This window comes from Podarcis melisellensis, assembly GCF_964234715.1.
Source record: "Podarcis melisellensis genome assembly, chromosome: 3".
NCBI lineage: Eukaryota > Metazoa > Chordata > Lepidosauria > Squamata > Lacertidae > Podarcis > Podarcis melisellensis.
In genome coordinates this window covers 46,688,324-46,715,995 of record NC_138530.1, presented here as the reverse complement: position 1 = coordinate 46,715,995, position 27,672 = coordinate 46,688,324, and the positions used below count along the sequence as shown (strand labels likewise).

Genomic DNA, 27,672 nt, shown 5'->3' with positions numbered 1-27,672 from the left:
GGGTGTTTTCACGGCACCCTGAAAGGTAGGCAGAAATACAACTGGGTGGACTTCTGTGGCAACATCCTTACCTTGGCACAATGACAGAGAATGCCCAGTCCCTTGTGCTACCTACCCTATGTTACTTCCAATGGCAGAAGACAACACAGAATGGTCTCCAGTGTTGTCCCTCCAATGATTGAGAAGTTTCAAGTTACAACCCTAAAAACTACTTCAATGCATCTTCCAGAGGGGTCAATTTGGAGCAGAGAAGTAATCTCAGAGGGGTATTTAACCCTTTCACCACTTTTCTATTGGAATTTTCTCACCATGCTTCTCCCCATCTCTCAGGACTCCAGCTGCATGTTCTCCTCCACAAACATGCATTTGGAGCAGCTGGAGGAGGTCAACAGGGTGAGGTGGGGAGAGGAGACCTGGGGCAGCTTGTGGAGGGTGAGCAGTAGCAATATAACTTAAAGAGACGTCCCACCTCTTTTCAGGCTCTTTTTTAAAAAAGCAAACCAAAACATGGCACTGCATAATAAAGACATTAAACAACACCTGAACATTCCTAACATAATAATAGCTGGGGGTGTTTTCAGAATAACTTCAGCAGCCTCTTCCATTACATCAGGGTGGGGAACCTTTTTCAACCCAAGGGAGCTTTCACTACTGGGCAACCTTCCAAGAAGAACATGGCAGTGAATGGCGAGACCAGAGGCAAAAGTGGGTGGGGCAACAAATGTCATTTTTACCATTGCATAGTAGGATGTTTCTACACACAGGGCCAGTGAGGGGTGTGGCTTGGGGAAGTTTTTGTGGTTCAGATACAGAGGCCTGAATTTCCCTGTCCCTGCGCTACACAGATCAGAGGTTACCAGTGCTTGACCATGTACAACACACAAGACATCCATCCATGTTTAAAGGTTTATTCTCTACCACATTATGAACCCCAGAGATAAAAAGCAAAGAGGCAAAAGAAGTGACAAAATAAGAGCACCAGACTGCCCATTGTTAATGTTTAACTCACCAATCACATGGTCTCTGGCTGCCCGAAATGATCCTGGTGAGAAGATCTTCAAGCCATATACCGTATAAATAGGGGGGCTTTTGTTTTGGGATCCTGCATCTAGCAATAAAATAAGGCCACACAATATACAAAAATACACAGGCCTGCTATATGTTATCAGCTGGTTGTGCCCCTAGAAAAGCAGACAAAACATAAATATATTTAATGCTGCCATTATACCCTTTCATACGCAAAGTGCAAATTTTCATATTGTACATCACAAAAATATTTCCATATCGCAAAACATGAAAAGTACAAAACTTAGGATATGCATCTCAAATATCAGAGAATAGCAGTATATTATGATTTTCTTTTTTATTTCAAAATCCAAATGTATATGTCATTAACTACAATGGCCTAGTTGTATATAATCCTGAACCATAGTTAAAATAAATGGTTTAAAGTGAACAAGCAATGTGCTGGTATTCACTGTGTGCAAAAGCCTGCTACTCATCCATGTCAAGCCAGAGTTAATTTTAACACGGTTTAATGCTACATGTAAACCAGCGTAATAGCAATTAAATGGAGCCACAAGCCATGTACCACGGATGCCATGGATGAAGTGGTCAAAGGATTATACCACCGCCCCACTTCTGGGGGTGTCTCTTGTAACATGTTCAGCACCCTGGGAGCTGCTGTATTGCATGTTCTTCCCATGCTGCCCAGCATAAGGTTACCAGACGTCCCCGCTTCCCGGGGACAGTCCCCAGATTTACAAATCAGTCTGCATACAAAATCCATTGAAGTTGAAATGTGTACCCTGATTCATTGAAAAAAATCTGGTAACCTTAGCCCAGCAATGCCGGAAGATCTTGGATACATAGGAAGATCAGCGTTGATTCATACTGGAAACCTCAAAAGTGGCAGCAGGAGAAGATGCGATCTTCACTTTTCCTGTGCGCTGTCAGATACCCACTGGTATGGAAGGACACAGAAAGGACCCACACAGCAGCTCCCAGCTAACGTAACATTGGAAGGGGCACTCCACCCCCAACTAAGAAGTCTGTGCAAATTTTCAAAACTGCAAAACCCACGGAAACAGCCTGAGATGAAGAGCACTTATAGCTCTCACATAAAAATCCTGGGGACAGTTATGCCAAGTCTCCCCCAGCTGTTTTAATACTGAAGGGCAAACATGTGGGGACTCTAATCATTCTTTAATTTCCCTGCTGTTGTGTGTCCTGGCATTAGCATCAACCTGCCTTGTGTGCTTTCACTTTAATGCAATTCTGTGAATTATGAAGAAGTACAATATGGCAGCCTGTCATGCCGACTTGCGGAGCCGTTCATAAGGGTGCCTGTGCTTCCATTTGCATGTATTATAAAATGTGAAAAAATGTTGGTGCTTGTAACACATTATGCAGCGCTGCTCTGTTTCAGATCTCTGATATATGTGCCTTGCTTTTCCATTTTGTCATGGAAAAAGCTGCTGTAAGGCTATCTGAAAAATATAAATGAGGTTTTGAAAACAACAACAACAAGAAGAAGAAGACTTGGGCGCAGAAGAGAAGGGAAAGCAGAAGTGCAAAAACTTTATGGAGCTTTCTTCCAAAGTCCATTAAGATTTTCAGGAGACTGGTCAAAATGATCTCCTTTCACAAGGTATTTGGGGAAGGGTGATCTGGTTAGCAGAGAAGTCCCTTCTGTTTTATGACGATGCTGTTTAGTTTGGTACTAATCCAGTTTTAGAAGACTTGTGCTTTTGTTGTTATGAGGCATGTTGAGGGCCTGAATCACAGGATGTTGGATGGACTGGAAAGAACTTTGGTCTGAACACCTATGGATTGTGTGGCATCAATTAAACCTTGTCTTAGCTTAACCACTGGTGGAGGAAGAGGGGTGCAGGGGGAGCGCACCGTCCCCGGCAAAGCGATCCTGGTGAGGTGCCCTGCCCCCAGGACGTGCACCAGCCCCGTCCCTGCCTGCTCTCCGTCCCCCGATGCCGGAGCATGAAGCTCCGCCACTGAGCTTAACATGACAGCTAAAAGCAGCATGGATGAGCAAAGTAGCTGCACCCTCTTTTCCAGTCCCCTGCATATCCATGCAATCCCAAGGATTGGTGGGATTTGCCCCTCTGCAAACAGAAAGGCTCCTTCTTCTGTTCAATGAAAGAACTCAGATCCAGTGGAAGCTCCCTGCTGGAGGAAGGTTGTATGTGAGGTGACTTTTGTTGATTCTGCCTTCGGCCCTTGCCCGTCGAGTTTCTTCCCACACAGTTCCAGAGGGTCCCCTAACACTCCAAACAGATTTTCAGGGGGTGCATAGGAGGCTGCAGAGAGAATCAGCTATAAGTGCTTCTCCCATTCTTCCACAGGAGCATCCTGTGGGTGGAGATCCATCCATAGATTCCATCCAGATGTTCATAGGACTGTTTGGATATAGCTGGCAATAGGGGTGGAGAGGGTGCTCATATTACAGTCATGATGGGCACAATAGACTTTCTTCCCAAAGCTTTTGCAAAACAGGGGATATGGAGATCCTATAATTGCACAGCACGGTGGTTTGAAAGAAATGGCCATACTAAAAAGACATCAGAATCAGTGAAATCAAAAATAGGGCAGGTTTCCCTATATAATAGCATTTCATAAAAGAAATCATAAATTTAGTATTTCAATAAAACTTGACTACCACTGCTGAACTTAGGTCCCCAATATTGCATTAGAAAAATGCTTTCATTAAAAATCATTAGGTGCTTTGTCTCTGCCAGTACTTTCAAATCAGGCTTTGATGTTATTATAATGCAATTTTGATTAAGCCAATTTCTTTTCATTTTAAAACAAATGTGCACATTATTAATGTCTGCCCATGCAACTGATTTGATTACCGCTCATGCTACTTTATATGGTTTAACTGACAAACAGAACTTACATTTAGCACAGAGAAAATTACCTCTTTAGCGAGGTCTGAATATTTATTTCTTATAAATCACTGGAAATCATATGTAGTAATGATTGGAACTAGAAACTAATGTGCTCTCTAATAGCAATGCCCAGTTTGCATCTAAGCATGAAATGCCTTTCAGCTCTGATGTATCTAGCAATTCCATATGCTTTGTGATTTATTTATGCTTGCAGGGAAAAGAAACACAATGAAGTTCAGGATTAGCTAATTTGCATGTTAGCTGTGACATGAATTGCAGTGAACTTTGACAGCAAAATGACTTGGTGATTTGGGATCATGCAGAGTCTTTAAGTTTGAACCCATGGAGTTCTGGATTCGAGTTTTACAGTCTTTCTGACTGATGCAAGGGAGGGCTTATACAAATTTGGGAAGAGCTACAAATGAGTGAGAGAGATCCCAGATTCATTCCCAGTTAAGTGTGGGTGCCACTCAAAAGTTGATAATATTGGGCTAGTGGTTGCAATTATAGAATCTAGGGTCAAGCCCAAAGGGTAGTACTGAGAGAAGTCATTGGCCCCATGGTGTTTATGGCATCTAGTATCACAGGGTATTATTTTCAGCATCTCGATGAAACCTCTAGAAGCAGTCACGAGGACGAGGTGTCATCAGTGCACAGATGAAACTCAGCTCTTACTTCCCTATTACATCTGAATCAGGTGGCACTGCGTAAGGACTGGATTGGTGCCTGGATGCAGTAGTGGGCAAGATAAGGACCAATAAATAAAGCTTAATTCCTGGTAAAATGGGGGAGCTCTGGGTGAGTGGTTTCTGTGTCCAGGGTATTCTGAACAGGGTCACACTTCCTCTGAGAGACCAGGTTCACAGCCTAGGGGTACTCCTGGATCCATCTATATCACTGAGGCCCAAGTGGTCTAGGTGGCTAGAATACCTTTCTATAAGCTTCATATGGTGAGACAACTATACCCATTCCTCGATTCCTGGTCACTGTGATTCAGGTGTTGGCAACCTCAAAATCAGACTACTATGTTAATTCATTCTAGATGGGCCTGTTGTGTTTGATCTGGAAGCTGTGACGAGACCAGAACGGAGCTGCCTAGTTGTTGATGGCAGCTTCCCATCACCAGCATATAACTCAACTGCATATAACTAGCTATCATGTCAAATCCAAGATTCTGCTGATAGTATATACAGCTCTGAACAGCTTTGGACTAACTTGCCCCATACCTGCCTGGTCTTTATGCTCAGCTAGAGAGGAACTGTTAAGAGTGTCACATGATGCTTGCTTTCCTTCTACAAGAAACAGGGCATTCAGTATGTCTGCATTCAGTTGCGAAGCCCCTGCCTTATTCATATTAAGCAGACGCCATCAGTACTTTGCTTCAGATGTTTGCTCAAGACTCATCTGTTTACACAAACTTTTTTTGATATATGGCTCAACCCAGTTTCTATTGTGTACTACAGTCCAGATGTTCAGCACTTTTTTGCCGTTTTATGGGTATGTTAACTGCCTAGATACTTTGCTTATTGTGTGGCATACGAGTATATAAAATAAATAGGTTTAACAGAAATGCCATTCTGTCTATGCTCAACAATGCAGACATAATTAACTAATTCAACCAGCATTGTCAACAATTATTATTTTTTAAATCAGGCTTCCAACCATTTCTGAAATACATCCACACACAATACTAGAGTATGTGAGTTCAAGGTTACACACATAGTGCTATATCTAACGATATTGTCCACTGCTGCATGTTGAGTTTTATTTTACATATTATTTTGTGTGTAAAAGTAGCAAATCAATTATTTGCTGGGGGGGGGGGTCATCAGTCTTCTAATCAGCATTAAGCCTAGCCAGCTGATAACCTACAAAATAAGTATCAATAAGTATCTAAACGGTCACATGCCACAATCTTTTTTTTCCCTTTCCCACGCCTTTTACTGCAGAGAATCAAATAGTACATTAAATTCTACCCTGAGCCCTGAGCGAGGACAAGTTAAAACTGGCAACAAATTGAATTTTCACAGTGGTATGTGCCATTACAAAGGACTTCTGGCTTAAATTCATAGTTACCATCGCTAATAAGTCTCCAAGAATTCTGTACACCAAGGCCAATTTAAAAAGGGAAATCCTTATTCTCTGCTCACTATAATAATGGCTACCCGGATTTTTAGAACCCTCTATAATGGCCTGTGGGCAACTTTTGATATCACCTGTGTAAGCCCAAATAAGTAGATGAGCAAGTAATTGCATAACTCATCTTACCAGAAACCCATTTATCATCCAAAACAAATGACTCAGGCAGCAAAACTGGGGGAGATGTGTGATTTCAAGATGCACATCCAGCACACATCTCCCCATGGAGAGAAGGATGTGAGTCACTGCTTCAGACAGTGTCTGGAAGCATGGAAAGGAGATGTGCAAGTCATTTGCACATTTTCTTTCAATGCTTCTGAGTAACATCAGAAGCCACACTTTGTCAGCTGGGAATAAGTGAATTCTGTTCCTGCAATTAGCAGATCCCATGCATCTCAGCTTGATGCCACTTGATAAAAACATTCCTAGTATATATCATAACTCTCCAGTATTGATTCTTTAATTATGCTTCTCCCAAAGTACTACAGTACTTTGGTGCTCATGCAAAAAGGGTGATTCAGACATGCAGAATGACAAAGTACAAGTTAATTTAGCAAGGAGAAAACATGTGTCACCTGCAAGTCAGTCAACCTGTATCTTCTTCTAATTACTTTGTATCCATCATCAGAATAAAAAAGTCATTTTATTGAGTTTTAACTTTTAAGTTGGAAAAATGGGGTTAGGATTCTAAAGAGATGGCTTATTGAAACTATTTCCAGAAATTCAGCTGAACCAACTGACAGAATAGATATGTCACCGGTAAAAGCTTTTATCTGTTGGATGAAACTTACATGTATTGGTGAGGCAGGATCAGGCTGAATGCTCTGAAAACAAAACAAGATTCACCGCATTAGCTATCAGTGAATTACAGGACCCCATATGTATTTGTTGAACTTGTCTTTTTTTTTACTTTTACCTTTAGAAGGGAGTATTGACAGCTTGCCATGATTAGACAGAACAGGAGGATCCAAATGTCTTTACAAAAACCTTGGTTCATAATTACAAAGCCAAGAAAAGAAACAAGGATTACTAGTAGAATTGCCAAAACGTTCTCCTTGATATCTTCTGTCCTATAGAAATAAAACACAAGATTACAGGATAAAAATTGGAAAAATGGAAAGGATTTGCTGAAATGTTAATCGAACTAGAATACAAAAAAGGGAGGTGTGAGGAGGTCAAAGAAATAAGGATATGAAAGATGGGTTATGGAAAGCTGTGGTTGTTTTTTTTTAATGGACTATTTTCTTGTTGAATTTTCTCTTTCTTATTTTTTTGTTTCTTCTACTTTTTTCCTTTTTATTGTGATTTATTGTTTATTGTTGTGTTGTTTTTTATATGTATAACTTTTACAATTTTAATAAATATTATTTTTTTAAAAAAGAAAGAAATAAAACACAAGTATTGTGATGGGATAATGAGCTGCTTGTGCGTAAAAGCTTAGTCCCTCAGAGTTTTGGCAAAATCAGCAAACCTCTGTCTCTCACGGAGCCCCTTGAGCATGGCTCCGTCAGTCGCTGGCAGAATCCAACAGTGGGCGTTTACGGAATCTACTCCAGCATAAAAGCTCCTTGACGGAAACGCGTCGGCTGGACTCTCAGCGCGACAGTTTCCGGCGAGGGGTGGGAGTACCTATGGGAGGACCTGGAACTTCTCCGCTGTTATCGCTGGAAGACTCCCTGAGCCATTCCTCCGTCTCTCTCTCTTTCTGATCCCCCACTCTCCCCCTGCTGGTGCCTTCCTCCGCTGCTGAGTCTCTCCTGACTTCTGAGAGCCCCTCCACCTCCTGCCTCTCCGATGGCAGTTCCCTGACATCCACCTCCCCTCCAGGGCCCCCTCCCCCCTCTCCCGCCCCCTTCCCTGCTGGCGGTGAGGATGGAAAACCCCGGAAAGAACACTCCTCATCATCAGAGGATTCGAACACTTCTCTCCACTGTCTCCCTGTGTCCTCTTCCTCGTCAGAGTTTATTCCCTCTTCCAGCCCAGATTCTGGGAACCCTGCAAACTCCTCTTCCTCATCGGTTGTGCCGAAGTGTTCCCTCCTGAATCGTTCCACGGGCTGAGCTTTCCTTGGAAACCGTTGATGAAACGTTTCTATTAACAACTCATCATTGACCTCCTCTGCCGGTACCCATGTGTTTTCCGACTCCGCTTCCCCTTCCCATTCTACCAAATACTCCACCTGATTCCCTGTCCACCTGGAATCAATGATTCCTGCCACATGCATGTTGCGTTCCCTTTCTTCTATGACTAGTGTTTGAGTAACCTCCCTCTCACGTTCCCCCCACTCTCGCCCCTCTCGGTATGGCGACAGCAGAGACCTGTGAAATACTGGGTGCAGTTTCATGTGATTGGGCAATCTGAGTTTGAATGCCACTGGGTTGACCTGTTGTGTGACCTCAAAGGGTCCCAGCCGCTTGGGTCTCAATTTCTTACACCCACCCTTGAACGGCAACCCTTGGGTGGATAGCCACACCCGGTCCCCCACCCTTATGGTTTCACCTTCCCTTCTGCTTCTGTCTGCTTGCTTCTTGTATTCTTCCTTGGCCCTCTCCAAGTTAAGTTGGAGTTGCCAGTGGATCGCTTCCATCACTTCAACAAAGTGTTCCGCAGCCGGGACACTCCATCTCTCCCCTCCTTCTCCTGGAAATGCCCTAGGATGACACCCATGATTCGCCAGGAAGGGACTTATCCCTGTGGACACATTCTCTGCGTTGTTGTAGGCAAATTCTGCCAGAGCCAACTTATCTACCCAATCATTTTCTCTGTCACTTACATAACACCTCAGGTATTGTTGTAAAATCCCGTTTGCCCTTTCCGCTTGCCCATTTGTTTCTGGGTGCCGGGCAGTGGAAAAATTGACTTCCACGTGCAGTAAGCTCATGAGCTTCCTCCAGAACCTGGAAGTAGATTGTTTCCCTCTGTCGCTGACCACCCTCAAGGGGGCGCCATGCAACCTGAAAATATGCTCTACAAACAACTTGGCGGTTTCTTCCGCTGTGACCGCGTGTGAACAGGCTATAAAATGACACATCTTAGTTAATAGGTCTACTACCACCATGACGGCTGTCTTCCCTTTGGATCTTGGCAGGTCCGTCATAAAATCTATGGATTCTGCCTCCCATGGCCTTTCTGGTGTGGGTAAGGGTTCCAATAGCCCAGCTGGTGCCAGCCTCTCCCCTTTCGCTCGCTGACACCTGTCGCACCCCCTGACATATTCCCTCACGTCTTCCCTCACCTTGGGCCACCAAAACTCCCTGGTAACCAACCACATGGTTTTGTGCTGCCCGAAGTGCCCTGCTGTGGGGCTGTCGTGTAACTGTTTGAGTACTCTGCCCCTCAGTTCCCCATCGGGTATGTACAGTGCCCCTTTGTAATACAATGCCCCATTCTTTTCTTCAAACCCCCCTGTGTTCTCCCCTGTCCCCCTGAGTTCTCTGAGTTTTTCTTGGGCGTATTCATCGTTCTCGGTACCCTCTACCAGTTCTCTCTGCCCCACCAATGCCGCCCCACACACCCAGTGGTCCTCAGGGATTATATGCCTTTCCTCAGGCGCTCCCTCCCCCTCTAAGTACTCAGGTTTTCTGGAAAGAGCGTCCGCCCTTACGTTCTCCGAGCCTGGTACGTAATGAATTTCAAAATGGAATTTGGAGAACTCCTGGGCCCATCTCACTTGTCTCTGGTTCAGTACTCTGGCTGTTCTCCAATATTCCAGATTTTTGTGGTCGGTTCGCACTTGGACCTTGTGCTGCGCCCCAATCAGCAAGTGTCGCCATCTCCAGAATGCTTCATGAATGGCGAGCAGTTCTCGGTCGTATACGGTGTAGTTCCTCTCGGATTTGTTCAACTTCCGCGAGAAGAAAGCACACGGTCTCCATTCCGACGTATCTTTTCCCGGCTGTAGAAGCACAGCCCCCACCGCTCGGTCTGACGTGTCAGTCTCCACTCTCATTGGTTGCTGTAGATCCACGTGCAGAAGTTGCTCTTCCAACGCAAACGCCTTCTTTAATCTTTCGAACGCTCGCTGCGCCTCTTCCGTCCAGACAAATTTCTTTTTGCTGCTAAGCCAATCAGTGATGGGCGCCGTTAAGTGGGCAAAGTTTTTGATGAACTTCCGATAGAAGTTTCCGAAGCCCAGGAATCTTTGCACGTCCTTCTTAGTTTTCGGTGTCTTCCATTCCAGTACCGCTTGAACCTTGCTGGGATCCATGGCCAATCCCTTGTCTGACAACCGGTACCCCAGGAATTCCACCTCCCTGGTATGAAACTGACACTTCTCCAGTTTCACCCACAGCTGGTTTTCTTGCAATCTGCTCAGTACCTCTCTTACATCTCGTACATGCTGCTCCTCATTCTCCGAGTACACCAGGACGTCATCTAAGAACGCTACGCAGTTCTTGTAAAGCAATGGTCCCAATACGTGATTCATGAACGATTGAAAACAGGCCGAGCCCGCCTGTAGACCGAAGGGCATAACGAGATACTCAAAGGCCCCCAAGGGGGTGAACATAGTGGTTTTCCACTCATCACCCTTTCTCATACGTATCAGATTATATGCACCCCTAAGGTCCAGCTTGGTAAAGATTTTCCCTTTCCTCACCCGGGTCAAAATGTCATCGATTCTGGGCATGGGGAAGGTCACTGGTTCTGACACTGCATTTAGGGCCCGAAAGTCCATGACCAATCTGGGTTTATTAGTATTTTTTTTGTCCACAAAGAACACTGGGCTGCCCCCCACCGCTCGTGACTCTCTGATGAAACCTCGCTTGAGATTCTTGTCAATGAACTCCCTTAACTCCTGCATTTCACTGTCTGACATTGCATACAGCTTGCCTACTGGCAATTGTGCTCCTGGGAATAAGTTAATTTGACAGTCAAAAGGTCTGTGCGGGGGCAGTTTGTCTGCTTCTCTTTCACTGAAGACGTCAATCAGGTCAGCGTATTGTCGTGGCACCTTCCCCTTGTCCGTTACTTCCGTCCCTGCTAGAGTGGCCCTGGCCCCTTCCTGAGCCTTTCCCTCTTTGCAGTGTTCTAGGCAATGTGCTGATCCAAAGGAAACCACCCTCTGATGCCAGCCTACTAGCGGATCATGTAGCGCTAGCCAGCTCATCCCCAAAATAATGGGAGCTCCTCCCAAGGTGGCCACGTTAAACGCTATCAGTTCGGTGTGTCTTGCCACCCTCATTATCATTGGGACAGTCTGTTGGCTCACTTCTCCTCCCAACAGCTCCCTCCCATCAATCGTGGTCACCTGCAAAGGGTTACTTAAAGGGATAGTCTGTATCTGGTGCTCAGCTGCAAACTCCTTACTCATAAAATTACAGGAGCTGCCTGAATCCAATAGCGCTTTTATCTTTAGTGGGTGTCCGTTTGGCAGCTCTAGCAACACCTCTATCACCAGCGCTGGTCTTGGGGGTTCCGGCGTGGGCACTTTCACTGCTCTTTGGCCTGGCTGCTGTGCCCCGATGGTGGCAGCCAGGCGTTGGCTTTTACTTGCTCCTTGACTTCTTCTTCCTCTTTCCCCCCAACAGCTCCCGCCATCCCTTGCCATTCCTTTCTTTGCGGGCAGACTCTGGCAAAGTGACCTGGCTGTTGGCAGAGATAACATTTCTTGGCACTCTTTCCCTCCTTCTTCCTCCCTTCACTGGGGTTTGAAACTGCGCGCGCGCGCGCTGTTCCAAGTTCCATCGGCTCTGCTGGTGGGAAAGGCTGCTCTGGAATCTCTGGAATGCGGAAATCCCTCCAACGTTCCCCCTTTCCTTCCCGCTTTTCCAAAGCTCTCGCCTCCTGGCGCGCTCCTATGGTCAGCGCGGATTTAGTCAGCTGGTCCATAGACTCCGCCCTAGGCGCCCGGGAAAGTTCATCTTTCACTGCCGAAGAGAGCCCTTCTTCGAACAGCATTTGTATGGGGTCACTCGATAGATCCCAACCCAGTCTATGAATCAGCATGGTGAACTCAGTCCAGTACTCACGGACAGATCGGCTCCCCTGTTTACACGCCATTAACTGTCTGCGCACCACTCCCTGCTCAATCTTGCTGGAAAACATCAGATCCATGGCGCAAAAAAACTTCCTTGAGTCCTTTAGGATGTCATTATTGGCTGCCATCAGGGGCCTAACCCAGTCTTTCGCCCCCCCCTTCGAGATGGCCAATCACAAACGCCACTCTCGACTCCTCATCGGGGAAGTCATCAAACTGCAGATTGAGGGCATATTGCATCTCTGTTCTAAAGGCTTGATAGTTCCTGGGATCCCCCCCAAACCTCTGCACCAATCCTGGCACCTTTCTTGCGAGTGGGGTGGTTTTTCCCTTATCCGCATCCTGAGCCCTCCTCTCCTCAAGCCTCGCCGTTTGCAGCACTAGCTTGACCTCCAACGCCCAGTACCTTTCTTCCAGGCTTGGACCCGCTCCAGCTCCTGCTCCTCCGGTTTTGGCTGGGTTGCTCATGATGCCTCTCCTTGCACAAGCTGCTTTCAAAGACTGTCGGATTGCTGTGATGGGATAATGAGCTGCTTGTGCGTAAAAGCTTAGTCCCTCAGAGTTTTGGCAAAATCAGCAAACCTCTGTCTCTCACGGAGCCCCTTGAGCATGGCTCCGTCAGTCGCTGGCAGAATCCGACAGTGGTCGTTTACGGAATCTACTCCAGCATAAAAGCTCCTTGACGGAAACGCGTCGTCTGGACTCTCGGCGCGACAGTTTCCGGCGAGGGGTGGGAGTACCTATGGGAGGACCTGGAACTTCTCCGCTGTTATCGCTGGAAGACTCCCTGAGCCATTCCTCCGTCTCTCTCTCTTTCTGATCCCCCACTCTCCCCCTGCTGGTGCCTTCCTCCGCTGCTGAGTCTCTCCTGACTTCTGAGAGCCCCTCCACCTCCTGCCTCTCCGATGGCAGTTCCCTGACAAGTATTTTACTCAAAGAAGAAATACAACCATATGTATAACATATCTTTATAGCAACATTAGGGAGAGGAGGGGGCAGGTGCAATGTGCTATCTAAAGAAATTAAGTGAAACTAATGGAATTTAAGTCCATAACTGTGCACTAACTAATAATAATAATAATAATAATAATAATAATAATAATAATAATAATATTACCATCTCAGTTATTTGCATCAGGCTTAACCTTCTCTGGATGCCCTAAAACAAATCTCTATTATGCCCTGATGAAGACACAATACTCCATCCTTAGATGGCTTCTTTGTGCAAAGTTGTCCCCTGCCCCCACAACCACAGGAAACAGAACAGCCCTTACGAGTGAGAAAGCAAGATGTGTGTACTGAAGTCACAGTACATGCAAAATATTGCTGAGTCAGAGTGACAGGCAAGGGTATTATTTTAAAACAAGGTAGGAAGACCATCAATGTTCCCCATGTTTCAAATTACATGTGATTATTCCTTAGGAGCACACGCATTTCTGGCAACCCAGTTTCTGTATGATTGCTACAATAAATGGGTCTATATAAACGTTAGCATTGTCAAAGATATTAAAAACCCTTTGTGCGTTTTCAAAATTAGTTTATTTGCGTCAAAAACATTTTGGTTTCTTGGCATTCCCGAGCAAAGCCCAGCACAAGGCTGCTAGCTCACAATGAAACAAGAAAATATCCTAATGAATTTTCTTCAAAAATATGCTAGTGTTTCACAATTTAATCTCTACCGTATCTGCGGGTAGACCTTTCACAATGAATCTTTGCCTCCTTTTAAGTCCCTTTGGTCTACCTCCCAGAATCTGAAATGCCAGCCCTATTCTAAGGAACAAATAAATGTCACTGTAAAATAGAAATTTTTAAAAAAGAAAAGTTTACCTGTCTAGCAGGGCCAGCAAGGTAAGTCGATCATACCAGATTTTTATCCATTTGCCAGGAAATACGATAAATTTGTAAAACTGCCTGTTAATTTTCTTTTGTGCCGATGAACATGATGAATCCTCAAGGTCTTCACTGAGATGCTTTAAAATAAAATAAAAGATGAATATAATTGTGTATTGCCTAAGAGAAAGCTATGCAATTTCATACCGGCTTCTTTTTCCAGTGGATACTTTTGAACGAGCCTCTATATTGAACTTCTTAAAAATAGATTTCATTGCACCATGAATAAAACCCAATTTCGTGTGCATAGAAGAAACTAGTCTATCCTTCATTGTAGTCATAAAGTTGTGCCACAGACCATTTACAATATACAGAAACAAAATACTTATTGAGCCCACTTCAGCCAAGATTGCTCTTTGACCTTTAGGTTTTGTATGTGATTTAAATCTATCAAACCACAAACTCAATTACTGTAAGATGCTGGAATAAGTTCCTTTGACCTTTATTTCTCTGAAATACTAAAATTGTTTTCTAACTACTCTCTGCTCCTTAAAAAACATTGTTCAATTTAATCATCGGTTAACCTTTCAGAATCAAAACCACCATCTAAAAAGTTTAACATACTTTCTAATGAAAAATTACCACAGTAGAAAATAAGCTATGTTTTCATTGGGCAGTCAGATCCTGTTTTAAAGTTACAGGTTGACTGCTATCCTGCCCCTGCCCCAAATCTAACAGCCGTCGACTTCCAAAGTAATACTTGTGTCAATGGTATGGTTCCTACAATGCTACAGTCATGTATTATATTACATCAGAATAAGACATTCAGATGGAATAATACAAGTTAACAAGGCCTAAAACAAACCCTAGAGAGGATGTTCTCCAGAATCCTTGAGTTCAAAAGCCAAAGTCTGGAATGGAACAGGCAGACAGCCCCATTTTATTTCATTTGTTTCTATTGAAAAAGTGAGTAGACTTTTGAATGAATAAGTTTTGATTTAAAAAAACCCCATTCATTTCCCATTCACTTCATTCATAGCTCATTAGTGAAAAGGTGTGCATTTTTAAACTGCCTCTAACATGGGTACACTTTGTCCTTTCTTTCTGGAATGTGGTAGGTCTGATCCTTTGGAAAGTTAGAAAGAGGCTAAAAAATACCATGCCGTTTTTCAAAATGTAAAACACTAAAGTTACAGGCAGCGGAAGAGTATGTAGCTAAATTTCACTTAAGGAAGGAGAAAACGACAGTGAATGGGAATAATGAAAATGAAGGAACTAATTATGTATCGGCTGTGAAAACAAATGAAAAGCAAACTGATGAATAATGAAATGAATTAAACCCACTCCCATATATAAAACAGAAGATAAAACTTTACCACTGAATTATAGACCAATCAATCAGTTTGATACTGTTGCTAAAATATATGTGAGGTATCTGTTAGTTAAACTTGAAGTCTGGACAATAGAAAATAACACCTTCATGGAAGAACAAGAAAGATTTAGGAGCAGATTCTTCATTCTGCACAACTGCTTCATGCTGAGCCATCTAATACATAAACATTCAAGACTCGTGAAAGGGTTATTATCTGCAGTATCTGTGAATTTGGAAGCTGCTTCTGAAACCATTGTTGTGGCTCGAGCTATCCAGCACCAATATTGACCAATGCCTTCTGATTCTTTTCTAGATGCTTTGTTCTAACACCTCCCTGAAGGGAAAACTATCTTTGTAAGGGGCTCTTAGTAGATTTATTTCAGCTGATAGGAGGGGGAAGGATGGATATGCTCTGACTTTTTATTTTTTTAAAAATGTCAACAACATTGTTCTTTATATGAAAGATGAAAAATAACTTTCTCCATCAGTTAGTGAAGAAAACCTTCCCCTTCTCCTATATGAGGATTATTCTGGCCAGATTTTGGAAGGTTTCTGTCCAATCTGAAGCATATGGTCTAATTAAAAAACCCCAACAAGTAATAATGTCACTTATGCATAGAAACCCCATGTTAGGGTGAATTTTTTACTATTTACTTATGGGAACTGCAACAAAATGTGGAGTCATGTTTACTCCGAACTTAAAATGGTAAGCGTAATGCTGGTGGTCAACAAAAGAGGTTCAAAGACTCTCTCAAGGCAAATCTAAAAAAATGTAGTATAAACACCAACAACTGGGAAACACTGGCTCCAATTGGAGAACAGTGTTTACCAAAGGTGTCATGGGCTTTGAAGATGCTTGAACTCAAGATGAAAGGGTGAAACGTGCTAAGAGAAAGGCACGTTTGGCAAACCCACACCGTGATCAACTCCCAACCGGAAACCTATGTCCCCACTGTGGAAGGAAGTGTGGAATTGGCCTCCAAGGTCACTTGTGGACTCACGTTTAAGACTGTGTTTATGGAAGACAATGTTACTCTGCTATGAGGAAAAGGAGAAATGCATGCATTGAAGTAAAATGGAGACTTTTTTTGTTGTTTTACTTCTCATCTCATTCATTCATTAACGGCGATCTCCCCTTTTTTTATATTTGTGATGACCTATAGTTATAACCCAAAAAAGCTGAACTGAATTAAAACACACGAAGTAATTAAATGAAAACTTTTTGCATGCACATACTTGCTACCATGAGGCAACATGGGCAAGGGCGGAAAGCCAAATTTTTACTATTTGCTAGTGGGAACTGCAAGAAAATGCCGCAGTTTGGATTCTCCCTGTCGTTGCTCCCCTTAGGAGTTTCCCCACCTCCAAAGGTTTTGCAGACCTTGAAGTTCCCACAAGTCTGCTGATACCTGCCTCATGTGCATGGATGGTGGCATTTTGGCTACATAAACAATGGCACAGGAAGTGGAACTGGAGCCAATGGAGGGCAGAGCCAACAAATTCTACTTTTGTCCCCATCCTCCTCCTTGCTGAGACTAGGGAAGAGGAATCGGTCAGGTAGGGCCACCCCCTGGGGTGGGGGCTGGCTGAGGGCAGGAAGGTGGGGGCTGGCTGAGGGCAGACTGAAGCTGGTGAAGAAGTGCTCCATTTGCCCCAATACTCTAGCCTCCATTGTAGACCACTTAGTTAGGCTGTTGGCCCAGGCCATCAAACTCCTGATCCAAATGCAAGAGCCCCTGACAGATGCATACCACTCCCAGGAAGCACAGAAATGTGTGTGTGTGTGTGTACACATACATACATACATATACAGTTTGTACCTTGGTTGTCTAACACCTTGATACTCATACATTTCGGCTGCCAAATGATCAAAACCTGGAAGTGAGTGTTCCGGTTTTCAAACATTTTTGGGGAAGCCAAACATCTAATGCAGCTTCCGCTATTGTTTTTGGCACTCCTGCACAATCGGAAGCCAATTGGAGGCTGTGCCTTGGTTTCCGAACGTTTCGGAAGTGGGATGGACGTCCGGAATTCATTCTGCTCGAAAACAAAGGTACGGCTGTATAAGATTTCTCCACCTATACTCACACAGCAGTCATCCCCAAAGCTATCCTACAGAAGCAATAGTTCTATCAGATTTGCCAATTCACAAACCTTGAACCAAAAACCCACAAAAGCTTCACTTATATATACACTTCAGTGTATCCTACACAAAGGCAAACTCTCCTTACACATTTCAAGACAAAACAGCTCTTCATCAGGAGATTAACTAAAGAGATAATGAACAATAAATGAATATATTAATACAATGAATACATAATCAGCCTGATCCAGACAATCAGCAAGAGTGGGGGTTTCAGAAAAGGTTCGCTCTGGCCCCATCAGCAAGGAATGCCTTCCTTCCCTGCTGGGAGTATTAAGGGATCTTTTCCGAACAAGCATGCAAAAGTAGTCAAATATCCTGAAATAACTGTCAAGTATGTACATCAATATTTACAGGACTATTAAACAAGTCACCCTAATCCCAGCAATAACAGAAAAGGCCCATTTAAAAGAAATCCCCTTCCCTGGGACATATTTATACGAAGTGTTAGGAACTGAGATATTACACGGTACCCGTTGGGTTTCGGAAAGGGTTCTCCGCGCCACCATCAGTAGCAGCTGCTGTTGCAACGCACTTGGCCCATGATCAGAAGATGCTTCTTGGCTCTCTGAGGTAGTTGTACTAGAGGAGCTGAAATGGGTTTCACTGCGCACAAAAGGAGATAAAGGACTAGAATTAATTTTTAGTGAATGCCTCATTAAGGTACTGAAAAGACTATGGAGCTTGAGGGAGTGTTTGTACAACCTGCAGCTCCCCAAATGGTTTTATGAAACCTCACCCCAGTTTCTGCAGAGTGATTAAAACCTAGGCCACTCAGTACCTTAGAGGTCACTGTCTGGAAGTAGCATTTTGCAAGGATAGGGAATCTCAGTTACAGAGACAGTTTAGAGAGGCTTTATATACAAGGATGACGGCAATGCAGTAGTCATAAATCATGGGGAATGCTTTCTTTGCAGAGGTGAATATATTTTGCTTATTTTATTCCAGCTATATATATACCACTTAATCACCAGAGCGTCTAAGATAGATAGATAGATAGATAGATTCTTTATTGTCATTACACAAGTGCAACATTGCACAACTGCAACGAAATTGGATGCCATCCCTTAAAAACAACAAAAGCAAAAACAACAACAACAACCAAACAAACCACACAGGGACGCGGACTTATAAAAAATATTGGGGGGGCCCGGGAAAGCTCATGAATAATAAATAAGCTCATGAATATGCAAATAAAGTGGCGCCGCCTCCTCGTGAGCGAATAGGGGAGAGCGTGCTGCGCCTATTAATCAGCTCCAAAGGAAATTGGGTGGAGCTTTTGCTCGGGAGGGAGGGCAGGAGGCATGCAGCCCGCCCCTCCCTGTGCATTTTGGGCTGGGGGAGGGGCGGCGATGGCGCTCTGCTGGAGGGGCGCCGGAGATTATTGGGGGGGCGGAGCCCCCCCAAACGAATTTTTGAGGGGGCTCGGGCCCCCTCAAGCCCCATGGAGTCGGCGCCTATGAAACCACATTCCAGCCACACCCACACCCATCAAACTCCCAGGTCACACTATCGAGTTACAGCATTCAAAAAGGCCACAGCTCTTGGATAGAAACTATTTTTCAGTCTATTTGTCCTTGACTTGATGTTTCTATATCTCCTGCCAGAAGGCAGTAGTGCAAACAGACTGTATCCCGGGTGAGATGAATCCTGCAGGATGTTGTTTGCTTTCCTAAGACAACGGGAACCGTACAGTTCTTCCAAAGATGGGAGAGGATGACCAATAATCCTTTGGGCTGTGGTTATGACCTTCTGGAGCACCTTCTTCTCCCTAGCTGTACAACTGGAGAACCAAGCACAAATACAGTATGTGAGAATGCTCTCTATGGAGCCTCGGTAGAAGGACACCAGCAGTCTCTCACTCAGATTGTTCTTCTTTAAAAGTCTGAGGAAATAAATTCTCTGCTGGGCCTTCTTCACCAGAGCAGTGGTATTTGCGCTCCAAGTCATGCCCTGATCGATAGTCACTCCCAAAAACCTGAATTCCGCCACCCTCTCCACCCGTTCCCCGTTGATATACAAGGGCTGAATGTCCGCCTTTTTTTTCCTGTAATCCACCACCAATTCCTTGGTCTTAGCCGTATTAAGAGCCAGATTGTTCTCTCCACACCAAACACAGAGCCGCTCCACCTCGTCCCGATAGGCGGACTCATCCCCTCCTGAAATGAGCCCCACCACCGTAGTGTCATCAGCAAACTTGATGATTTTGTTGCTGGAATAGATGGCTGTACAGTCATACGTATAGAGAGTATAGAGCAGGGGACTCAACACACAACCCTGTGGTGAGCCGGTGTTAAGGCTAAGGGCTTTGGACATATGTGACCCTACTCTAACCCTCTGAGAACGTTCTGACAAAAAATCCAAAACCCAGAGACAGGTGGAGTTGGAGAGTCCAATCGCCTCTAGCTTGGACACCAGTCTATGGGGGAGGATAGTGTTAAAAGCAGAGCTAAAATCCACAAACAGCAGCCTCACATAACTCCCCGGCTGCTCCAGATGGGACAGAGCAGCATGGAGAGTGGTGGTGATAGCGTCTTCTGTGGATCTATTTGCCCTGTATGCAAACTGGTAGTTGTCAAAAGTTGATGGAAGACAGGAAATAATGTGACGGCGCACCAGTTTCTCAAAACACTTCATGATGATTGGAGTCAGTGCAACTGGTCTGTAGTCATTCAAACTAAGCATTGTACAGTGAGATTACAAAGAGCACACAGTGGATTAAATCAATTAAATTAATCGCAGAAAGGTCTGAAGTTCAACAGGGAGGCGGGCCTATATGATCTCAGCTGTGGCAGAGTTCTACAGAATTAGGCCCACAATACAGAATGTATGGCTTCTGGTAGATACAAGCCATGAACCTGAGCCATAAGGGATCAATTGAGGAGGGATTTAAGACGCAGTCTAGTGACATCAGCAACTCTTTCAAGGAAGTTTTGCCTTGTTGAAGCAATTGTGGGGACACCTTCCCAGTGCCCACTCCTTATCTCCAGAGTCCTTCCTGAAGTGTAGGTGGGTTGCTATGAGGCAGGGCACAGTGATAACAGCAGGAACCTTTAATGAACTAACAGAACTGGACAACGGGGCAAAGCAGCTGCTTATATACATTCCTGAAGGCCTGGGCCACTCCCACCCCCAACGTGATTGGCTGTCTAAACTTCCAAGCTGTGAATCACGACTCAGAGTTTAAGGGCCAATGGCAGAGGCCCAAATGTTGAAATGTTCCGTGATGTTCTGTATCGAATCAGAACACAGGGGCTCAGAAGCCTTAGTCCAGACTCAAGCTCAGGCAAACAAACCGCTGAATACATAACATTTCCCATGCAGTCTCAGGCTGTGCCTGCGCACTCACCCTTCTCTGCTCTGCCCATTTCATTTTTCTGCGTGTTCTAGGAGGCCGGGAGGAGGGGAGCTGGTCACAGCAGGAGAGGGAGACTGCATCTTCCGCAGCCAGCCTCTCTGCCTCCTGGCCTCACTCTTCTCCTCTTCTGTCTTGGCATCTGAATGGTACTCTGCCATAGTCTCTTCCTGTTCACTAAACTCGCTACCTCTTCAGCTTCCACCACAAACAGTCTGCTCCTTCCACCTCTGACAATGCACCAATGAGTGCATTGTCGTCCCACCCTCGTTCAGAGCCTTCAACCTCTGGCAGTTCCCTTGGGGGTTCCTTGGCTGGTGCCTCCAGCCGCTCCTCTGCATCCAGCCCATCAGTGACATTAATCCTTAACTTGCACTAGAACTCCATTTGGGATTCAGGTGGCACTGTGGGTTAAACCACAGAGCCTAGGACTTGCCAGTCAGAAGGTCAGCGGTTCGAATCCCCGCGACGGGGTGAGCTCCTGTTGCTCAGTCCCAGCTCCTGCCAACCTAGCAGTTCAAAAGCACATCAAAGTGCAAGTAGATAAATAGGTACCACTCCGGCGGGAAGGTAAACAGCGTTTCCATGCGCTGCTCTGGTTCGCCAGAAGCGGCTTAGTCATGCTGGCCACATTACCCGGAAGCTGTACGCCGGCTCCCTTGGTTAATAAAGCGAGATGAGCACCGCAACCCCAGAGTCGGTCACGACTGGACCTAATGGTCAGGGGTCCCTTTACCCTTTACCTTTAGATCTTCACTTGGTGAATGTGTTTTTGCTAAACATTGGGTACCCAATCCACCTGGCACATTCTCTATCACGGTGGTGCGCCACATCCCCTTTGCTTCTTTTCTTGCTCTACTTAGTTTTGGCATGTTCCTTCCCCCCACCCCCCACTCCTGTGTTGTTTAAAGCCTGTTCAGCCTGAATGCTATAATATTCACACACTTGACTTTATTTTTTAAAGTACCATCTCAGATGACAGTGCATAAACAGTAAGAAATCTAGACACCGTGTTAGTGTTTTATAAGTATTTAAAGTATATAATAAAATAGTAAGTAAAAGATGCACCCCCAAAAATATAATAAATGTAGGATCTTGAAAAAGAGGTTTGGTATTTCTAAAAATCTGCTGTGTTATGTAAATAGCTACCACAGAAAATTAATATCTGCAATGGAATAATGAATGCATTTCGAAAGGTAAATTAGCAACTACCAATCTACTTGACAGGCATGTTATGTATGCATGACCTATGCAAAAGGTATACAGTGCCCTCTACTGACACTCTGGAAATTAATTCATTTACGGTGTGATTTTGTACATAGCTTAATTTGGTAAGGAAAGCAATCTAGCGCATCTGTTGCATTATAGGTACATCATGAGTATCCATAACCAGTACACAGGAAGTCCTGTTGCTTCAGGGAACGTAGCTTGAACCAAAACGACTAAACCTGTGTTTTTTAATCCAAGTACAGAGGGCCTCAGATACAGGAAAAAATCAGCATGCACAAGGCATTCTACTGAAATGGAGAAACAAGTTTTTAAGGCTACCATTCAAAACACACTTGCCAGGGACTAAAGCACCAATGCGGCTTAATTCCAAGAAACCATATGCAGGAGGGTACTGGAAATCTCTACCAACTCTTAATTAGGCTGCAAATGGAACAGGAACATGGAAATTTCAGCTTTCAGGCTGCAAACTTAGCTGAGAGTTAAGCCCCAATGAATTCAATGTGACTTCCTTCTGAGCAGACATGCACTGGACTGTCCTGCTAGTTAAAAACCTGCTTAGTTAATTATTCAGTTAGTAATGTAAAAATAATGTGCTGTTGACACTTGTTGCACAAGACCATGAAGCCAATCTTTAGTGGACTAGTCCGTTCACTCAATTGATTTTTTTAAAGTGTTTTGATTGATTTTAAAAGGTGCCGATCCCAGATTAATTGGACAGCAGCTATAACAACAACAACTATTTTAAACAGAAACATATGAAAGCTGAGGGTGGCACCCATCATCTGAAATGAGGTATTCCATCTTGTGGGGAGATGCCTCTTTTAAGACGGGACGGGCATATGCCTGGTGTGATTTTTGTAGATTTTAAAAAATATGTATATAAACACAGATCTCACTATCTATACACAACGCATTCTCAGCAAATCATTTGGCGAACATTCCCATAACAAGTCACTTATTCTAATTTCTAATGCGTTTCTGGCCCTGGGAATTTGACCATAAAATGATGGAAAACCTTGGGAAAACCCAGGGAAAACCTCTGAAACTCTGCAAATGGCAAACAAGGAAGGAAAAAATGCTCCCCCCACCCACCCTTGCCCCATGGTTTCTGATGAAATGGCTGCTGTGAAGCAGCAAAACACAAAACAGTAAGGCTTGGTTAAGGCTGCTTATTTGTTTACAGTACTAAATGCAGGTCCAGCTGTTTGGATATCTGCATCTGCAGTGTGGACAGCAAGTTTTGGGGACTAATTCGTTGTGTTTGGATAAGTGAATTTTCATATGACAAGAGTTTGGATAGTGAGAATTGTGTGCAGTTTTAATTTAATGATTGTTTCCCCCATGTTTTTAGCAGTTCTTATTTTTATCTGAGTCTTTTTAGGGGAAAAGGTGGAGTGTAAATAAATTTTATATATACAGACACACATATCTTCAAGTGCTGTTAAATCGTATCTTTGTTAACTGCAATTGTTCTGGATTGTACCCCAAATAATTTCAATCACCTTTACTAGCACTCTCTGAAAAATACTTCAAAAGATAGATCAAGATGAGGAAGATAACAATTATTGCCATTCTGTTTTCTCGAGAGACCCCTCCTGTTTCTTCAGAAGATTGATGTCCCTCCCTTATGACCTTCTAATCTAAATGATGCACCAGAGTTTAGATCACTGCAGAGATAGTGGCTCCTTGAAAGACATTTGCTGCCACCATGTGGCAATGCTTCCCCCATTCCTTTTCTTCTTTTTCTGTAGACTTCTATGGCATGATCTAAATTGCCAGCTGTTGAGTACATTAACAAGTGCCAATAAAACCTAACTGCAACATTTTCCTCCTTCTCTGAACATCCCACATTGGATATATTATATGTTGTTTGATTTGTGAGAGGGGGAGAGAAGAGAACGGATACAGTTCAAATTATCTTGGCATGATAGACTAACTACAGAAAGGAGACTCTTTTTACTTTATCATTTCTAAGCAATTACTTTTGAATAAATGCTGTCTGAATTTTTTACTTCCATACTAAGAGACACATGAAAGTACCAAGCCAGAAAGGAAGACTGGCTGAAACGAGGAAGAAAAACTGGCTGTTTATAATAGTAATAATGAAATAGAGTTTTTAGAAGAGCTCTGAAGCTTTAAATGCTAAGCCTAAAAGGAGCTTTCCTACAACATAAGGAGATATCCAACATGAAATAGTCTTATGTCACTGCTTAGATTTCATCATGATGTAGAACTTTACTGGTACACATGCTTGAATGCAGAAGGCCCCAGGTACAATCCCTGGATTCTCCAGGTAAGGATGGGAAAAGATTCCTGTTTGGAACCCTGGAGAGCTGCTGGACAAGATGAAACACTGCAGTCACTTGGTATAAGCCAGTTTTCTATGCTGAACTTTCACTGAGGACTCATTTGTAGCACAACCAATGACACGAGTTTCATGTGTCTAGAGGGTATCTATTAAAAAACAGCAGTTATAGTTAGGGTTGCTAATTTGTTTTAAAAAAGAAAAAAGCCCCACAACATCTACTGTGTCTTTAAAAGCAACTAGATCTACAGATCTGAGCAGGGCTAAAACGTTGGCTGGCCATTTCCACAAATCAAGTGGATGCTAAAGGCTCAGGAGAAGGCTAGGCTGGGTCCTCTCTTGGTCCATTTGTAATTCCAGTTCCAGTGGGCACAAAGAATGACACAGTACCTTCTCCGTTTGCTTCAAATGCAGGAAACATACTGAGCAAACATCTCCTTTGTGTGAATGGAAAGTTTCTCGACACTGGAGATAGATGGGTGGTCCCTGCGCTCCCAGAGCTGTATGTGCTCCACCTACTTCCTCTCTAGTTTTGGATCAGATACATCATAGGAAAAGATGGTTTAGACCACAGCCCCTTGGGCTTGCTGATCAGAAGATCAGTGGTCCAAATCCATGCGGCGGGGTGGGCACCCATTGCTCTGTCTCAGCTCCTGCCAACCTAGCAGTTTCAAAGCACGAAGTGCAAGTAGATAAATAGATACTGCTGTGGCGGGAAGGTAAACGGCATTTCCATGCGCTCTGGTTTCCATCACGGTGTCCTGTTGCGCCAGAAGTGGTTTAGTCCTGCTGGCCACATGACCTAGAAAGCTGTCTGTGGACAAACGCCGGCTCCCTCAGACTGAAGCAAGATGAGCGTCACAACCCCACAGTTGCCTTTGACTGGACTTAACCATCCAGGGATCCTTTAACTTTTTTTACATCATAGGAACAGACATTTTAAGCAACAATCAAAGGTATTGAAGCTATAATTCTGTATATGCTTTTTTGGGAATAAACCCTGATTAAATTAGTGAAATGTATCTGCATTGGATTGCAGTGTAGAAGTGTATTTTAAGAATAAAAATGCTATGAATGAACGTCTCCTGGAGGCACCTAGCTGCCGTTAATAATTAAACCTCCATATCCCATAATCCCACAGAATTTCACTGTGTATTGGTGAAAATGTGTGTGGCTGCGTAGCAGTGGAAACCTGTCAAATGCCAGCATCCGCTCTGCATCAGTAATAAGGATCGGCGGCTTACTGCTAGAATTGAAGGATGTCCCTGTCATTTAAAATCACCTTGGTAGCTGGGGAGAAACGAAGCCTGCTTTTTTGATGCCATTCAGTGCTAAAGAACTTTACAATAATGTCTGCTTCTGTTCCAGCAAAAAAGCCTGGAGTGCAGAGTACATTTGCAGAGAGTTTGGAGAGCATTGTGATGTTGAAAACTGTCAGATATGGATGTAATTGCCCAGGAGATCTCTGATACCGTTAAGGTATTCAGACAGATGCCTTTGTACAGTACAGAGCATTCTGCAGCTAGTTACTTTGGGGAATGAATCCAAACCAAGTGCACAGAGCAACTAGACTGAAACTCTTCCACATGCCTGAGGCCAGACACACTTGTATTTTGCAGTATTTAAGAACTTGCTTTAGCAGAATGTTTTAAAATTAACCTTCCTCCTAGCCACTTGCAGAGAATCTCTCTTTGCAGCAATTAATTCTTTGTAGCCTGTAGGCTTTGACTTCTACCGGAAAGAGTAACGTGCCCTCAAAACAAACACGACAAATTAATCACGAGGCTTTCAAATGAATTCTCTCTGCATGATGGGGAAATTTACATTATAAAGTTGTCACAAGGCCAGTCAAAGTAAGGGCTGCGAGTGTGCAAAAAGGAAGAGAGTGGGAGGTCTGCCTGGTAAAGAAAGCTCAAGTACAATTGCTGTCACTGTCAGAGGCAGCACCAGCAGATGATCAGATATCACTAATAGACAACATAGAGTAGCTGCGTCCATCGTGACCTGCTTGTGAATTATCAGATGCATCTATGTGGCCGCTGTGGTAGCAGGAGACTGAATGGCAAGATGGCTGCGGCTATCTCCCATTTGTACCCCATCCTCTTTCCAAGGAGACAGGATGGTATGCATGAGATTATCTCATTTTGTCCTCACAACAACAAAATGAGGTAGGTTAGACTGAAAAGCAGTGAAAGTAATGGCACAACATTCTATCCTCTTCTGTTATAACCACACTGACTTTTTATGACCGTTGACAAGTCTTTTCTACCAGAACACCCCTTGATCCAAATGAAAATCTTCATCCATTTTGAGCTGCTATTTGCCCTGGGAGCATTTCACTAGAGCCGGCCCAGCCATTAGGCAAGGTGAGGCAGAAGCCCCCTAGGCTGCATGCCTGTGGGTGCCCTGCCTGCCCCATGAGATCTCACCCAAAATTGGCAAGGTCTTGCCTGAATTTGGCACCGATCCACTAGGGGTGGATGTGGCAGGGTGTGCAGTAGGGGCAGAATAGGAGGCAGCAGGAGCAGGTGGGGGGTAGCAGCAGTGGCACAGCAGAGCAGTTTCACTTCAAATGACAAAACAGGATGTGTTGCCCCTGCAATTTACCATATTTTTCACTCCATAAGATGCACCTGACCATAAGACACACCCAGTTTTTAGAGGGGGAAAGCAAGAAAAAAAATATTCTGCGCAGAGCATGTAAGCGGCTTTAAAGCAAGCAAAGCGAGAGCCGCTTACATGGCTTCTCTCCCGCTTTGTGCAGCTCTCACTTTGCTTGCCCATCCCTCCTCCTGCCTCACTGTAAAAGAGGAGGAGGAGACACCAGGACAGGTGCTTTGCTTGCTCCCGTCCGTCCCTCCTCCTGCTTCGCTGTGAAGCCAGCAGAGCAAGAGCCGCTGCACAGCTATTGCTCTTGCTCTGCTGGCTTCAGCGATAGCTGCACAGCTTGCTCTGGCTTTCCTGGGAGATGGGAGAAGGGACAGAGGGCAGCCTGTCAGTCCCTTCTCCCACCTCGCGGAAAAGCCAGCAAGAGCCGCACACACTTTAAAGAGAGAGCTGAGCAGAGCCTCCCGCCTGCATTCGCTCCATAAGATGTACACACATTTCTCCTTACTTTTTAGGAGGAAAAGAGTGCATCTTATGGAGCAAAAAATACAGTAAATAATGGCTTTTTATCTGATTTACCCAATGAATATGTTTGCACAAATTAACAATTAATGTGAATACTTGTTGTTTGTCTAGCCTACGGAGACATAAACATTGGTGGGGATTTCAACAGTTTGGTATCACTTTTCTATGTTTTTCTGATTTTAAATATTTCATATATCTATGTATTTTAGGATGCTGTTTATTACTGTATGCAAGGCATTTTTCCATCTTGTTGGATGCTCCAGGCTCCAGGGGAGGAAGGG

General features: G+C 44.2%; 1 protein-coding gene across 1 annotated transcript in view; it reads right to left on the bottom strand.

Moving 5' to 3' along the window:
- The window catches only part of PCNX2 (pecanex 2), a 117,332-nt gene that overhangs the window by 78,862 nt on the left and 10,798 nt on the right, over positions 1-27,672 (bottom strand). Inside the window, exons 9-13 of the mRNA XM_081906988.1 lie at positions 17,843-17,975; positions 13,852-13,994; positions 6,964-7,117; positions 6,839-6,871; positions 1,010-1,181 (exon numbers count right to left, since the gene is read on the bottom strand). Coding sequence (XP_081763114.1) covers positions 1,010-1,181; positions 6,839-6,871; positions 6,964-7,117; positions 13,852-13,994; positions 17,843-17,975 — 635 coding nt within the window. The remainder of the gene's footprint in view (positions 1-1,009; positions 1,182-6,838; positions 6,872-6,963; positions 7,118-13,851; positions 13,995-17,842; positions 17,976-27,672) is intronic.